The sequence below is a fragment of the Anticarsia gemmatalis genome, chromosome 28 (genome assembly GCF_050436995.1).
Source record: "Anticarsia gemmatalis isolate Benzon Research Colony breed Stoneville strain chromosome 28, ilAntGemm2 primary, whole genome shotgun sequence".
Lineage (NCBI taxonomy): Eukaryota > Metazoa > Arthropoda > Insecta > Lepidoptera > Erebidae > Anticarsia > Anticarsia gemmatalis.
In genome coordinates, this window is record NC_134772.1 from 769,682 (window position 1) to 785,769 (window position 16,088).

The window sequence follows — 16,088 nt, forward strand, 5'->3', positions numbered from 1 at the left end:
CATGTCAAAATCTTTATTCATCAAAAACAAAAAAACTGCACATATTACACAGGGACGTGAGATTCTAGAATGTCTATAAATTAAAGCAAAAATACAAAAATATGCTTAAAATGAGATTCTTTAGGTTTTTTAAACATTCAATAAGAATACTAGATCAACCACAACATTACATTCGAAGGCTATTTGTCTGTCTATTTCTTAAAAACTACTGAACCGATTTTCATTTTTATTTCTATAAGTGATTTTAGTACATAAATCATTAAAGTTCCGTCTTATATTACTGTAAGATGCCGAGAGTTTCTTGCCGTTTCTTCTCACGAGCAACAGCTTTTCCGAAACGGTGGTAGATAAAAAATATTTTGACGATTTCAAATACTTGTTAAAGTTTATGAAATAAAGAATATTTGACTTTGACTTAGATGTTGTGAAAAATTACAGCGAATCGGACTGCAAGTTTGGGAAGAAAAATGTATGCTTTTAATTTATTAAGGGGAGCTTATATTATGAGATAGTATTCTTATTGCATATTAAAAAAACCTTACAAAACTGCGAATCAAAAATATACATACATACAAAACAATCACTAGTGACTTACTAACTAACGAGAAACTATGGAATAAATGCCAAAAAGTTCATACAAATGCGAAAAATTAATACAAATTATTTTTGTTTAGTAAATATCACGACTTTTAACTGTAAATTAGTCTTAAAGTAATTAATAAATGATAGTTATTTGATCCACGCAATTGGCCAGCGTGGTGGACTCGAGGCTTAACCCCTCCCTCATTGCGGGAGGAGACCCTTGCCCAGCAGTGGGACAGTAATGGGTTAAATTTAGTATATGGGGTCACTGATGTTCTAAATTCAGAATTTTGTATACAAGGCACAAGCCTTTTGAACAAAATTTTGAATTCTAAACGCTCAGTGTGTTCGCGTAACTAGTACATTACATAGATGTAGGTGCAGTGTTTGAGTTGAGCGTCTCCGTGATACAAGTCACGCTTGTTGTTTAACATGACTACAGTTCACGACCAACTTCAACTACTTCGACACTAGGTTGACGATCAAATAATTATCATTTATCAATAATATTTAGTCTTTAATTGGATGGAATTAAGTAGTACAGTCCAAAAACACTAAATTATTTTATAAAAATGCGTAAAATCACGACTGCTTGTCCTTTAAGAGGTAAGCAGAAGTATTATACTACGTTAAAGTGCTGCCATCTATCGGACACATTTTAAAACTCTAGTTAGAGAATTTTACTGACGAAATTTATTTAACTGACTCCGGATTCGAACTTTGACCCGACAGTCGTTTTTTAGCGTATATTTTTATACATAAAGGAATGTCAAATTACTATATTATTAAGTTATTTTTCACTAAATTTAAATATTGCTATAAAAGCTTATAAATTTAAATTATTACATTTTATTTTCGAGAGCAAAATTTTATTATTACACAAAACGAATACAATTTTTCAAAAATAAAGAAATACATTACTAATTTATACAAAAAAATACATAAAATTATTATTGGAATCATCAACTACTTCAACTTAATCAAATTTCTTTATATTGCGACATTTTTGTCTAGCCTGTGATTATTTTGTCTTACCTGCGACAAATAAATCGCAACATTTTCAACTGGTATTATTTCAAAGCAACTATACACTGGATTATATATTTCAATACATAAATATTGCTGAACAAATATTGATAAAACTCATGGTAAAGTGCAGTTAAGGTTAAAGGATATGGGTTTGTACACACTCTTACATGTATTTGTTTCAGTGGCGATGCGATGTTGTGAAAAATATTTAGAATTATGTAAAAAAAATCTCATTTAATGTAAAATAATAAATATTTTTTGTTAAAAACAATATTAATGGACATTTATTTATCTATTATTTCTACTAATATTATAAACGCAAAAGTTTGTTTGTCCTTTATAATAGCTAACTAATTTAGATAAATTTTGGCATGGTAATAGATTGTGTGCCGGAGAAGGGCTTCGCATTTATTTCAAAGTGGAGTCACAGGCATCACTAAATAATTAATTAAAATATACAAAAAATAGGCCCTATAAATGTAATAAATATATAAAAATGCGAGAATATTACAATTTTTTGAGAAAAAGCTGCCTGTTCTATCACTATCGCATCGCCATATGACAATCTTATACTAGTTTCATATAAAAATATTAAAAATACACACACAACATCTATCCGGCAGGTACTAATCACTATCTTATGGTTAAACTCCCGTTTAACTGACACACAACTTTAAAACAGTTCTCTAACCCCCGGTTTCTGAGTACATTTAGCGGTAGTTTATCTATTCAATAGTGTCAAAACTCATACAGTCAACTTGAGTAACTTTTGATAAAGATTCATTTCAGTTTTGCAAACTTTTATCAATTATGTTGGTTTCATATGAAAAAATAATCGAAACTAGTTCAAATTCCCACTGTCAATGTTACCCAAATGATTCAGTTACCCAAGTTGACTGTACAAAAAGAACGCTATTGAATAGATAAACTACCGCTAAATGTACTCAGAAACCGAGGGTAAATCTTATAAACCGTTTATATATTACAAGATGGTAAATTACATCTTCAGGGAAGGTTCATATCTGACGGAACATACGTCGCGTATTATCGGTCGCGTAACGTCAGAACAGACAAATGCATGAACACTCGACCGTTCACACTCAACCGATGATGCGTCGGTGAAGCCCATATAAATTAAGTTACGCCCGACGCATCTTCCGTCAGATATGAACCTTCCCTTAGTTTTGAAAAGACGTAATGTAAATGATTTTTAATGTTACTTAGGCCCTTATTCAAAGAGATGAAGAGTTTGTTTAAAGAAAAATTTGTGCTTCAAAAAATTGACGTGTTATAATTATCTTTTGTATGATTTTGATGTATTTCTCTTATATATAAAAAAATATCGCCAAATGTATTGCTAAGCGCAATACTCAAAAAACGGTTTAAAAAAATCCGCTTATTGTTTTTGTTAAATTGTCTTTTAAGACACGGGAAGAGTTTTCATGGAGAGAAAAAATGCAGTAATTTCATGAGCGAAGTTGCGCGGGTTAACAAGTTATTAATAAACTGGTTATTTTATTCTTAACACTAAAATTGTAGAAAAATCGACCTTTTACTTATTGTCGTTCGAAAAAGTCTTTAAAAAATTGCATATATAATTGAAATTTCTATTTTTTTCATACTATTGTATTGTGACGTCACTGTAAAGTTTAAAATTCGTACATGTTATCTTATTTTCCCATAAGGGGTAGGCAGAGACCAGAGAAATAGGTTATACATATTGCTTAAAATCGTTTCCTCTTACATTTTATAGTCATAAGAAATGGTCAGTTACCTAAAAAATGCTGGTACCTTTTAGAAAACATTGATAGAGGCACAATATTTTGAACTTTGAATTAAAAATAAATTATAGTTATAATTTCAGTTTACGCCTTCCGTATAAACCGACTGTCAAATATTATCGCACATAATTTTTTAACTTTCGCGTTGCATATTCGTTTCATAAGTATTCACAAGAATTAACGCGAACATGCAATCCGGTTCAATTGCATGTTCGCTTTCATTCCCGTAAAATATTTGTTTGTGAACATGCAACGCGAAAAAATCTTATGACGAAAAATTCGGTAATTTAAGGAATAACATTGGCACAATTTTATTAGCTGCATTTAAAATGTGATATTCATTCATAATATTTAATTACTAGACGGGTCTAACTGCTATTGATAATAATAAATAAATATCATTGGACAACTCACACACGGTCATTTGATTGCAAACTAAGCAGAGCTTGTACTATGGTAACCAAATAACTGATAAACATAATTATATACTTCTAAATACATACTTATATAGATAAATTGACATCCAGGCTCAGAACAAATACTCGTGTTTATCACACAAAGATTTGTCCCGGGTGGGATTCGAACCCACCACGCGCGGCACTACCGTTTATAACACACTGTGCGGTTGTTGCGGCGAGGTGACCGCTTAAACCACTGCGCCAAACGTGCAGTTATTATCGAATTACATCGACCAATACGGGTAAACAAATAAGGTATCCTAACCTTTTATTATCAATTGCGTTTAAGACCCGTTTACTCCCTGTTTCTGGTACATTTATCGGTAGTTTTTTTATATAAGTTTAAACGCTATTGAATAGATAAACTACCGCTAAATGTACCTCAGAAACCGGGCATTAGTAATTAAGTATTATTTGTACAAACCGAAACAGTTTGTAAATATGAGATTATTTTTCCTTCACTTATAAAGAAATGTTTTTTAGGTATTTAAATAAATATCGCAATTAAAGTCAATAATGTGACATACAAGATATGTGTTGTTGGCGTTGTTGCTGTGTCCGGATATCCGTAAACTAGCGGGTCCGGCCGTAAACCCGGGTAATTAATGTCCGCCATTGGCGACTCTGAAACATACATATTAGCACTTTAGGGGTAGGCTGAGAGACACAAATATAATTTACTTATTTATGTGTGTGAGGAAACCTTATAAATAAATAAATTTAACCCATTACTATCCCACTGCTGGGCAAGGGTCTCCTCCCGTAATGAGGGAGGGATTAGACCTTGAGTCCACCACGCTGGCCAAGTGCGGGTTTATTGAAGTGAACAAGAAGTTGAAGTGGTATTTATTGAGGGCATGCAAAGTCCCCAACCCGCACTTGGCCAGCGTGGTGGACTCAAGGCCTAACCCCTTCCCCTCGTTTGGGAGGAGACCCTTGCCCAGCAGTGGGACAGTAACGGGTTAAAAAACGAGAACAAATATATGTTATTGTCCAATAAAGACGTGTAATGAGTGCGACTGTCTATCCAGAGGTCTCAGGTTCGATTCTCGGGTCGAGTAGTGTTGTTCAGTAATTTAATTTCTGTTAGAATATTTTCAATAGTAGTTAATTGTGCTCGCCGATCAAAAGGACTTAGGTTTAATTCCCCGCGTCAGGAATAGTTTAGTTGCTGTGTTTAATTTAGCCTATATTTTTTTGGTTTTTATTTGGACATTATATATGAAGAAAGAAAGAAATATACATACATAATATATAGATGGGTACAAATATCGGTCTAACATAGGGAACAATCGTTTATAAACAAACTTAGTATGAATAGACAAATAGTGAAAATTATGAAGTTTGTTTTCGAACATTTGCATATAATTTTATATTCTACAAGAACATTTGTCGTAATAAGATATTTAATATAATTATAGTTTGAAGAATTCCATTGTTATGTGATTATGATAATATTATAATGTCCATATAATCGTATAGAAGATTGTAACACAAACACATTTAAAACTAAAACAATAATTAAATAAATTGTTTTAGGATTTACTTCACCTTTACATATTTACTGAAGAACAGCTATAGAAAAATTTCACACCCGGAAATCGAACCAAGGATCTCATAGACGTAATTTTCAATGTTATCATAAGAAATATTAAACATCAACAAATATTTTCGATTAGGAAAAAAATCACAATGTATTTGATAATAATATAAGCGCAATATGCACAATAATAATAAAAAATGGGAAATATTTCAAGCCATGACACAAATATACAAAAGCACAACAATAAAATATTTAAAACATACAGACATACATTTATTACGTATACACAACGAACACGTGCAAATATTTATACGTAAAAATGCGTATACGTACTTATACGTTTATAGAAATATTCCATTTAAATAAAATAAATTTAACCCATTAATCTCCCACTGCAGGGCAAGGGTCTCCTCCCGTAATGAGGGAGGGGTTAGACCTTGAGTCCACCACGCTGACCAAGTGCACGTTGGGGACTTAATATTAATGTTCTATTTAATTAATAAAATGGTTCGGTGTGTAAACGATATGCAAAAGTTATAAGAAACAGCTAATTTTTCTATATTTCATTGTAAAAGTAACTGTCTGCTTGTTAAATCAATTTCGGTGAAAGTTTAAAATTTGATAGACTACGCTTTGGCGATGAGACAAACTATACATATATCAATTTTTTTTTGGAAAGACAACTCTCGCACTAAGAATTGCTCTTGTGTCGCGGGGACTTTTACAAACATACAAACAACGAACACAGTAGAACCAGACACGAAATAATTATTTATGGATCGCACAAATAATTGTACCGTGTGGAAATCGAGCCCACGACCTCCCGACGCAATGGTAGCGGCTTGGCGACCTAAACCACTGCGCCACAGAGACATTCAAAAGTTGCTTAGGATGTATCTAGTACTATGAGGTTATTGTTTGACTGCCTCCGTGGCGCAGTGGTTAAGGTCACCACGCCGCTACCACTGCGTCGGGAGGTCGTGGGTTCGATTCCCACACGGGACAATTATTTGTGCGATCCACAAATAATTGTTTCTGGTCTGGTTGTACTTTGTGTGCGTTATTTGTATGTTTGTAAAAGTCCCCGCGACACAAGAGCAATTCTTAGTGCGGGGGTTGTCGAAAAAAAAGAAAAAAAAATTGTTGTAAATATTAGTTTGCATTCAATTTCAAAGACAATATTACGCCTTTTCACCACAATAAAGAACATAATAAAAAAAAACCAACTGTTTCTCATAAAAATAATGTAAAAAGCGACTCACCTGCGGAAGGCATGTAGTATATAAACGGCGAACATAGCGACTAGCGTGCTGGTGGCCGGCGTGATGGCGGCCGCGCCGGCGTAGCGCGCCGTGCCGCAGGCGGGCGGACACACCGGGATTATTGACTCTAGGGGGGAATACATGCTTACATGCGATGCCAGAGACTGAATATATAAGGGACTATTCTTACTTCTTATCGTATGGTTAGTGGTCAACCTAGTGTCAAAGTTGTTCAAGCCGGAGGCCTTTGACGTGGCTTAACGACTGTTATCTTAGTAGACAACAACCAGGCTCAGAACAAATACTCGTGCTCATCACACAAATATTAGTCCCGGGTAGGATTCGAACCCACCACACACGGCGCTACGGTTATAATATTTAGAATATATTCAGTCTCTATCACAACATAAGAAAATTGCAATCAAAAACAGCAAAATGATATAACATAGACATATGTAAAAAGGGATTTTAAAATACATATTTTAACATTTATTAATCATACATTAAACATCAGCAAATAACGAAAAAAACTACACAACAATGACCAAAATGAAAATGCATCAACAGTTTTGATAAATATGATCAAAATTTACATGAAAAATACATGAATAAGTTCTATATATACGTATAACAAATATACTTTTATGTTTAAATGCAATCCCAGTGGAAAGTTTGTATATAACGCATTAATTATCGTTATTTTAGGAAAAAGTACTGCATAGTCCAAATATATAACTCAAAGGTGACTGACATACCCCCGGTTTCTGAGGTACATTTAGCGGTAGTTTATCTATTCAATAGCGAACTCATATAAACAAACGCTATTGAATAGTTAAACTACCGCTAAATGTACCTCAGAAACCGGGCATGACTGGTCTCTTTGCATATCTATTAGAGTTTATATAACTACAGAATTAATAAATAAATAATATAAGGTCGGGGAAAGTCTTTTCGAGTTTTAGTATGTATGAACTTGTAATAAAATCTTTTCTCTACACAAAAATGCTCGATATTTGGGTACCTCACGACCTCACTGAAAGAAACCTAATGAACCGTGTACTCATTTGTGATTCTTGAAGCCAAAGAGATTTTATTACAAGTTCATACATACTATAATGCGAAAAGACTTTTTCCCCGACCTAATATAATGATCAACTCACCTACTAATTCCACTTGCCCCTCATCAGTGCCGAGTTTGTTCTGCGCCTTACATTTAAAAAGGCCGTATTGTCTCTTCTCAATAGTGATCACTCTGATTGTTGTGTCAGTGAACTCGTCTGCCGTGGCGAAGTGAGAGATCCTGGGAGAAAAACAAAAAAATATATATTGTACCACTCACACATGGATATATGATTCCAAACTAAGCAGAGTTTGTACAAGACAACTCCCGCACTAAGAATGGCTCTTGTGTCGCGGGGACTTTTACAAACATACAAACGACGGACACAAAGCATAACCAGACCCGAAACAATTATTTGTGGATCGCACAAATTATTACTCCTTGTGGGAATCGAACCCACGTCCTCCCGACGTAATGGTATTGGCGTGGTGACCTAAGCCACTGCGCCACGTTTCACAGATAATTGTTTCGGGTCTGGTTGTACTTTGTGTCCTTTGTTTGTATGTTTGTAAAAGTCCCCGCGACACAAAAGCAATTCTTAGTGCGGGAGTTGTCTTTTTTGTAATTTTACGTAGGTATTTATGTTCTATGTAGTGTAATTTATTTTATTTATTTATTTATTTATTTATTTATTTATTTATTTATTTATTTATTGTACTTTTACAATTTACCTTAATCTAGTAACTAGTTTATACTCGCCAAACTTATTAGTTTAACGGCGAGAAGGCGCTCTTATTGACTAACATGACATACTTAACTAAACAAACAATAATCAGGGTATTTAAAAGAAAATAATAAATATCAACAACAAAACTAAAAATTAAATTAACATTTAAGCCAACAAAATTATAGAAACATAAAATAATGCTCCTTATAATGTAAGTAGGTAGTTAGGAACTTTATATAATATGTATTATGTATTATGTATGTATCTACTTATTATATGTATGTTTATAATTATATTAACAATCAGTCTTTCAGTAGTGTAATAATATTGCACGTACCTATAATGTTGATTATTGGAGAGTTGCATTTCATCCTTCAGCCATGTAATGGCGGGCGGTGGGTAGGCTTCTACGTGGCACTCCAAGTCCATATCATATTGTAACGCCTGAAAATAATAAATAGTTTAAATTAATTACTGATCCACTGCTGGGGAAAGGTCTCCTCTCGGAATGAAAGTCTGTATTATGTGTGTATTATTGTTATCTATACTAATATTACAAAGCTGAAGAGTTTGTTTGTTTGAATCCGCTAATCTCAGGAACTATTGGTCCGATTTGATAAATTCTTTCAGTGATAGGATAGCCCATTTATCGAGGAAGGCTATAGGCTTATAAAACATCACGCTACGACCAATAGGAGCAGAGTTCCAGTAGAAAATGTTACAAAAACGGGGAAAATTATGACCCATTCTCTCTTACGTGACGCAAGCGAAGTTGCGCGGGTCAGCTAGTCCAATATATCAGCAAATTATGGGATGATTTTCGAAAACTATTTACGTGCAAAATGTAATTGAAATGAGTTTAACTTAGAAATCGTTATGAAACCTTTATTTATTCCTTAAACTGTAAAAATAGTGGGTAAAACTCACCTGAGCTAATCGTGGCCTGGGTACAGTAACCACGGGCGCGAATTCCACCTCCAAGTTAATATTACGCCTCGCGCCTTTGCCCACACCGTTCTCAGCTACGCAGTAGTACGTGCCGCGGTCTTCCTTGTGCACTTGTGCTATTTTCAGGATGTTGCCTCTGAAAATATTGAATATAATTGAATTTGAATATCTGTATATATATATATAATTCTTCTGTAAGTGTGTATGTCACTGAACTTCTCTTAAACGACTTTTTTGTGTGTGTTCAAGGGGATCTGAGAATGGTTTAAATTCACAATTTTGTCCGCTGGATAATGTATTTTTAATTAATTTTTAATTTATTAGTAACCTGTAGACAGGACAACGTCTGTCGGGTCCGCTAGTAATATTATAAAGCTGAAGAGTTTGTTTGTTTGAACGCGCTAATCTCAGGAACTACTGGTCCAATTCGAAAAATTATTTAAGTGTTAGATAGTCCATTTATCGAGGAAGGCTATAGGCTATATATCATCACGCTACGACCAATAGGAACAGAGTAACAGTAAAAAATGTTACAAAAACGGGGGGGGGGGGGGGGAAATTCACCCATTCACTCTTATGTGACGTGACGCAAGCGAAGTTGCACGTGTGAGCTAGTTTAACTAATAAATTAGTGTTTACCTGTAGATAGAGCCTCCGGTAGGTAAAATAGCGTTGTTCTCACGACGCCACGAGATCTTTGGCGGGGGGAAACCACCGGCGTAGCATTCCATTTGTACACCTATAAACAAATATATACATAAACCTCAAAGATGACTGACTGGCTGACTGCCTGACTTACCCCCGGTTTCAATAGCGTTTTCTTATATGAGTTTAAACGCTATTGAATAGATAAACTGCCGCTAAATGTACTCAGAAACCGTTTGGTAGTGATCTATCAACGCACAGCCCAAACCACTGGACTGATCGAGCTGAAATTTGGCATGCAAGATGATAAGACGTAGGCATCCGCATTTCACCACGTTTTTAGAGCTTATAGCTCTCATTAAATTTAGTAAAATATGTAATTTTTATAGTAAACACAACAGGTAACAGATTTCAAATTTCGTAGCATTTAAAATATTTTTTTTTGCACAGTCCGGGATTCGAACCTGAGACATCATATTTCAAATCCACTAAAAAGACAGTAACACTCACTCTCTCCTTCACTAGCGACGAGAGACCTGGTAGAATTGTCAGAGATGATCGGCGGGCGTCGAACCTGGAGCTCCACTTCGGCTGTTATCTTATTACTGATAGATATCAACACTTGGCACTGATACCAGCCGGCGTCGTTCTCTTGAATATCTTTGATCTGTTGACAAAAAGTAAATCCATATCAATATTATAAATGCGAAAGTAACTCTGCCTGTCTGTCTGTTACTCAATCACACCTAAACAACTGAACCAATTTGCATGAAATTTGGTACGGAGATATTTTGATACCCGAGAAAGGACATAGGCTATATATCATCACGCTACGACCAAAAGGAGCAGAGTACCAGTGAAAAATGTTACAAAAACGAGGGAAAATTTCACCCATTCTCTCTTATTGGACGCAAGCGAAGTTGCGCGGGTCAGCTCAGTAAATATAATAAACCCCCATTTCCTGAGTAACACACAGATACTAACGTTAAAAACTTCACCCCAATAAAAACTAACGCAACCTGCAGTTTGCAGTTCGCAGTTGTCTGCGGTTTGCAGTTGTCTGCGGTCGGTAGTTTTAAATACAAATAGTAAATAATAAATATTTCTTACCGATAGAGTATAAGTAGCGGTGGCATCGTCGAAACGTAGTGAGAATCTTGAATCTTTGATAATAAGACCAGCATTACTGGACAACGGGATGGAGTCTATTGTCTTCAGGCGATCGTATTTTACCTGAAAAATAAAAATAATATTAATATTTAACACGTACACTGGTTCCAACGGTAAAGGAAAAACATCGCGATAAAAAATTGTATACCTAAGAGTTGTTTATTAATTATTTATTATTCAGTATTTTTTTAACATATATTTACACATATTCCTACAAAACCATTTTATGGTTTGACTGTAGTCGTCTCGAACTAAATATAATAAAAAAAAATATTAGAGCAGTGATAGCCGAGTGGTATAAGTTTACAACTCCCACGCAAGTGGTCGCAGGTTCGAATCCGAGGCAACACACCAATGACTTTTCAAAGTTATGTGTGTATTAGAAATAATTATCACATGCACCAACGGTGAATGAACGCGCTAATCTCAGAAACTACTGGTTCGAATTGAAAAAATATTTTACTGTTGGATAGTCTATTTATTGAGGAAGGCTATAGGCTATATAACATCACGAAACGACCAACAGGAGCAGAATACCAGTAAAAAATGTTACAAAAACGGGAAAAAAAATTCACCCATTCTCTCTTATGTGTCGCAAGCGAAGTTGCGCGGGTCAGCTAGTCTTCTATATCTCAGCCTAAACCTTTAGGTATAACAGGCGTGATATTATGTATAATCATTATTGTAAAATTTTCGCCATTAAAGTTATAACAATAATAAAATTGACCTTAATAGTTTCAATCACATATAAGAATAACATCCTTCGCGTTCTATTCGCGTCGCCATTTAATTGATTGTTTGTATAGCAAACATACATACATACAAAGAAATATATGACAATGATTCCGTACAATATACTTCGATGATTGCTAAGAGAATAGGATAGTTGACTGGGTTAACTAAATAAGTATTAAACTTATACTCATATAAGGTACATACAAAATGTTCACGCTATGTAATTTTAGTAAATTATGTTGAAATTAAACTTACAGCAGACTGAAACATTATATAAGGCACTTATTTAATTTCTACAAAAATAAAAAACTGTGACGTCACTTCGTCGTATTTCTATACTGAAATGTGTTTTTGACATTTCATAAAGAGTAGCTAACTTAACGTCTGTTATCTTAGTAGATAACAACCGGGACCGACTATTTGCGTGCCTTACGAAGCACGGAGACGCTCAGTTTAAATACCACTATGTCAATGTACGTCAGGCTGGCCCGGCCCCATGGAATTTAATAATGAGATTGTTATCAATCCAATGTACCCGGGTATACTAATATATGTAACACCTTCATTTTCAATGTAACTCTTTTTAAAAGAAATTACGTGCACTTCTTAGTGGCCGGGCCAGCCTGGCGTTTTCAGCCCGGCCACCTTGTTTCCCACTAATCTACAAAAAATACTGGCAATACTGTGCTACAGATGAAATGTACCCTATAATTTATGCATATGTAACACAAAATCGAATCCTAAAATGCAATAGCATACGAAATATTAGCGGTTGCAGGTGGCCGGGCTGAAATTATTTCGTTAATATAAAACAGTAAAACTGCAACACCTACCAAAAACTAATACCAGTACATAATGAGATATAGAGATATAGAATACATGTAACGCTTTCATTTTAAATTATAATACATATTTAGAAAGAATAATCACTTGAAATTATATTTCAGCCCGGCCACCTAAAAGCGGTAATATTCCCTAAAATCTTATGCCAATTTGTACAGTAAAACCTGATACAGCTATGAAATGAAAGTTACATTCGTTTCGTTTTAGTCGTATACCTTTAAGCCTTCTGTTTGACTAGATTATCAAAATCTGAGAAACTGGCCGAAGAGTGACTATCATTTATCAACTAATTTCAGGACATTTGGTTTGTTGAGTGAAACAAAATTGGTAATGGAGAATGTTAACAAATTTGGATTATTAGCTCTCCATATTCTCTGTTAAAAATAAAAAATACTAGTGAAAGAATTACTTTGATACGTCAATTACTTTCCGATTTATAAGTAAAACAAGTTGTAACCGCGCGAGTCGGTGTGACGTCATTGTACATTACTCTAAGTCTGGCTCACATAGGTTTTTTTAATAATATTTACTATTATTACACTTTAAATGTAATAAGCAGACGAAAACACAACAAAATACTGCATAAGCTATTACATCTACGGCTGGAGACTTGATATTAAGCGGGACGCGGCCCGCGCGGCATGGTGTACTATGACGTCACGCTGTTAGCGGGACTCGATATTTTTTGAAACTTTGAATGCTTATAAAATCAAAACTATTATGGTATTTTTGACTAAAACAAAAACTAGTTTTCATGTACATGTACAGGCTTTACCGAGTCAAAATTTCAAGCGATTTGGCATACCTAGTAACATTCTCCATTGTCATATTTTTTTAATAATCATTTTTGAAATTAGTTAGACAACATTTGTACTTATATTAATTAGGTACTATAACAATTGTTAATTATAAATAATGTAAAAAAAGGTTACACATTGATAATAACACAGTTATCAAAAAATTATAGTAATATCAATATTACCTTAACATCGAACATTCATTCATTCAGAATATTAGAAGATAATTTTTGGTTAAATACTTATTATACCTTGGTAAAAAATCACAGATTTTCATAATGATTTTTACATCAACTTTGAATTTAAAGTTTTGAAAACTTTCAATTAAAATTATGCTAATATAATTATTACAACAATTTTAATTTAATTTTGTGTAGACCTTCTTTGTCGATAGTGTGTCCCAAATAGTCGATGCTTGTTTTGAAAAAGTGGCACTTATTTTTGTTTACTCGTAGGTTACTTTCTTTTAGTTTGTCTAACACGAGCTTAAGTCTCTGTAGTAAATGTTCTTTGTTGATGCCTTGAATGATGATGTCATCAAAGAAACATTTTACACCTTCGAGATCTTGAAGGAGTTTATCCATAAATTTCTGCCAAAGGCTCGGCGCGACCTTAACGCCGAACATTAGGCGGTTCACCTTAAAAGTGCCTCGATGCGTACTTAGTGTTTGTAGCATTGCGCTTTCTTCATCCATTGTCATGTTGAGATATGCCTGGGTGATGTCGAGTGTACAGAATAGTTTACCTCCGTTCATCTCTGCAAATATAATCTTCTATCATAGGTATTGGATATTGTTCATTTTGTATGACTTTATTTAGTGTAACTTTATAATCAGCGCACAATCGGATACTCCCATTCGGTTTGACAACTATAAGACCAAAGGTATAAGGTATAAGGTGGAGTTTAGGTTCACCACAGTTATGTTGTGAAGCCAAAAACGGAGAAAATATATATAGGTTTAGGTATTATGTATCCAACAATTATTATGTGTGATTTATACTACTTAGTTTATTAATAAAAATATCATAGTAACGCGTTTTGTTTCACTCAACAAACCAAATGTCCTGAAATTAGTTAATAAATGATAGTCACTCTTCGGCAAGTTTCTCAGATTTTGATAATCTAGTCAAACCGAAGGCTTAAAGGTATACGACTAAAACGAAACCAATGTAACTTTCATTTCATAGCTGTATCAGGTTTTACTGTACAAATTGGCATAAGATTTTAGGGAATATTACCGCTTTTAGGTGGCCGGGCTGAAATATAATTTCAAGTGATTATTCTTTCTAAATATGTATTATAATTTAAAATGAAAGCGTTACATGTATTCTATATCTCTATATCTCATTATGTACTGGTATTAGTTTTTGGTAGGTGTTGCAGTTTTACTGTTTTATATTAACGAAATAATTTCAGCCCGGCCACCTGCAACCGCTAATATTTCGTATGCTATTGCATTTTAGGATTCGATTTTGTGTTACATATGCATAAATTATAGGGTACATTTCATCTGTAGCACAGTATTGCCAGTATTTTTTGTAGATTAGTGGGAAACAAGGTGGCCGGGCTGAAAACGTCAGGCTGGCCCGGCCACTAAGAAGTGCACGTAATTTCTTTTAAAAAGAGTTACATTGAAAATGAAAGTGTTACATATATTAGTATACCCGGGTACATTGGATTGATAACAATCTCATTATTAAATTCCATGGGGCCGGGCCAGCCTGACGTACATCTATGTCACCCATCTATAGATTGAATGCACCAAGGGTTGCTTAACCCGCTGATCAGTGATCATAAATTTGTCACACGCGAAGCCATGGTATTTTGCTAGTAATGATCATATATCGTGTAGGCGCCAAATCTATACTAATTTTATAAAGCTGAAGAGTTTGTTTGTTTGTTTGAACGCGCTAATTTCAGGAACTACTGGTCCGATTTGAAAAATTATTTAAGTGTTAGATGGTCCATTTATCGAGGAAGGCTATAGATATATCATCACGCTACGACCAAAAGGAGCAGAGTAGGTACCAATAAAAAATGTTACAAAAACGGGGAAAATTATGACCCATTCTCTCTTATGTGACGCAAGCGAAGTTGCGCGGGTCAGCTATCAGTTATAATTACTTGACTTTTATTGTCTTAATTCTGTATGAGTCATTTCATTGTTCATTAATTGGGATACCTACTACCACTGAGCAATAAAATTTATCTAAATATTGCGGTTTTCCTCCAGGAAAACACTGTATTAATAACATAATATACATAATTTTATTTAAATTTATGAATTATGCATTAAAATCATTATGTAATGTTTTATTTCTCTTTATCCTTAATAGTTCAATCCTACTAGTGTTATATGTAACTGCACGAGCTTTTTTTTTTTAAAAGGCAACTCCCGCACTAATAATTGCTCTTGTGTCGCGGGGACTTTTACAAACATACAAACAACGGACACAAAGTACAAGCAGACCCGAAACAATTATTTGTGGATCGCACAAATAATTGTT

The 16,088-nt window shown here is 34.2% G+C and overlaps 1 protein-coding gene across 1 annotated transcript in view; it reads right to left on the reverse strand.

Moving 5' to 3' along the window:
* Lac (septate junction protein lachesin) overlaps positions 1-16,088 on the reverse strand; it is a 20,207-nt gene continuing 4,119 nt past the window's right edge. The window contains exons 3-10 of the mRNA XM_076132656.1: positions 11,146-11,268; positions 10,546-10,702; positions 10,030-10,129; positions 9,370-9,526; positions 8,780-8,886; positions 7,816-7,955; positions 6,656-6,782; positions 1-4,474 (exon numbers count right to left, since the gene is read on the reverse strand). Coding sequence (XP_075988771.1) covers positions 4,453-4,474; positions 6,656-6,782; positions 7,816-7,955; positions 8,780-8,886; positions 9,370-9,526; positions 10,030-10,129; positions 10,546-10,702; positions 11,146-11,268 — 933 coding nt within the window. The 3' untranslated portion in view covers positions 1-4,452. The remainder of the gene's footprint in view (positions 4,475-6,655; positions 6,783-7,815; positions 7,956-8,779; positions 8,887-9,369; positions 9,527-10,029; positions 10,130-10,545; positions 10,703-11,145; positions 11,269-16,088) is intronic.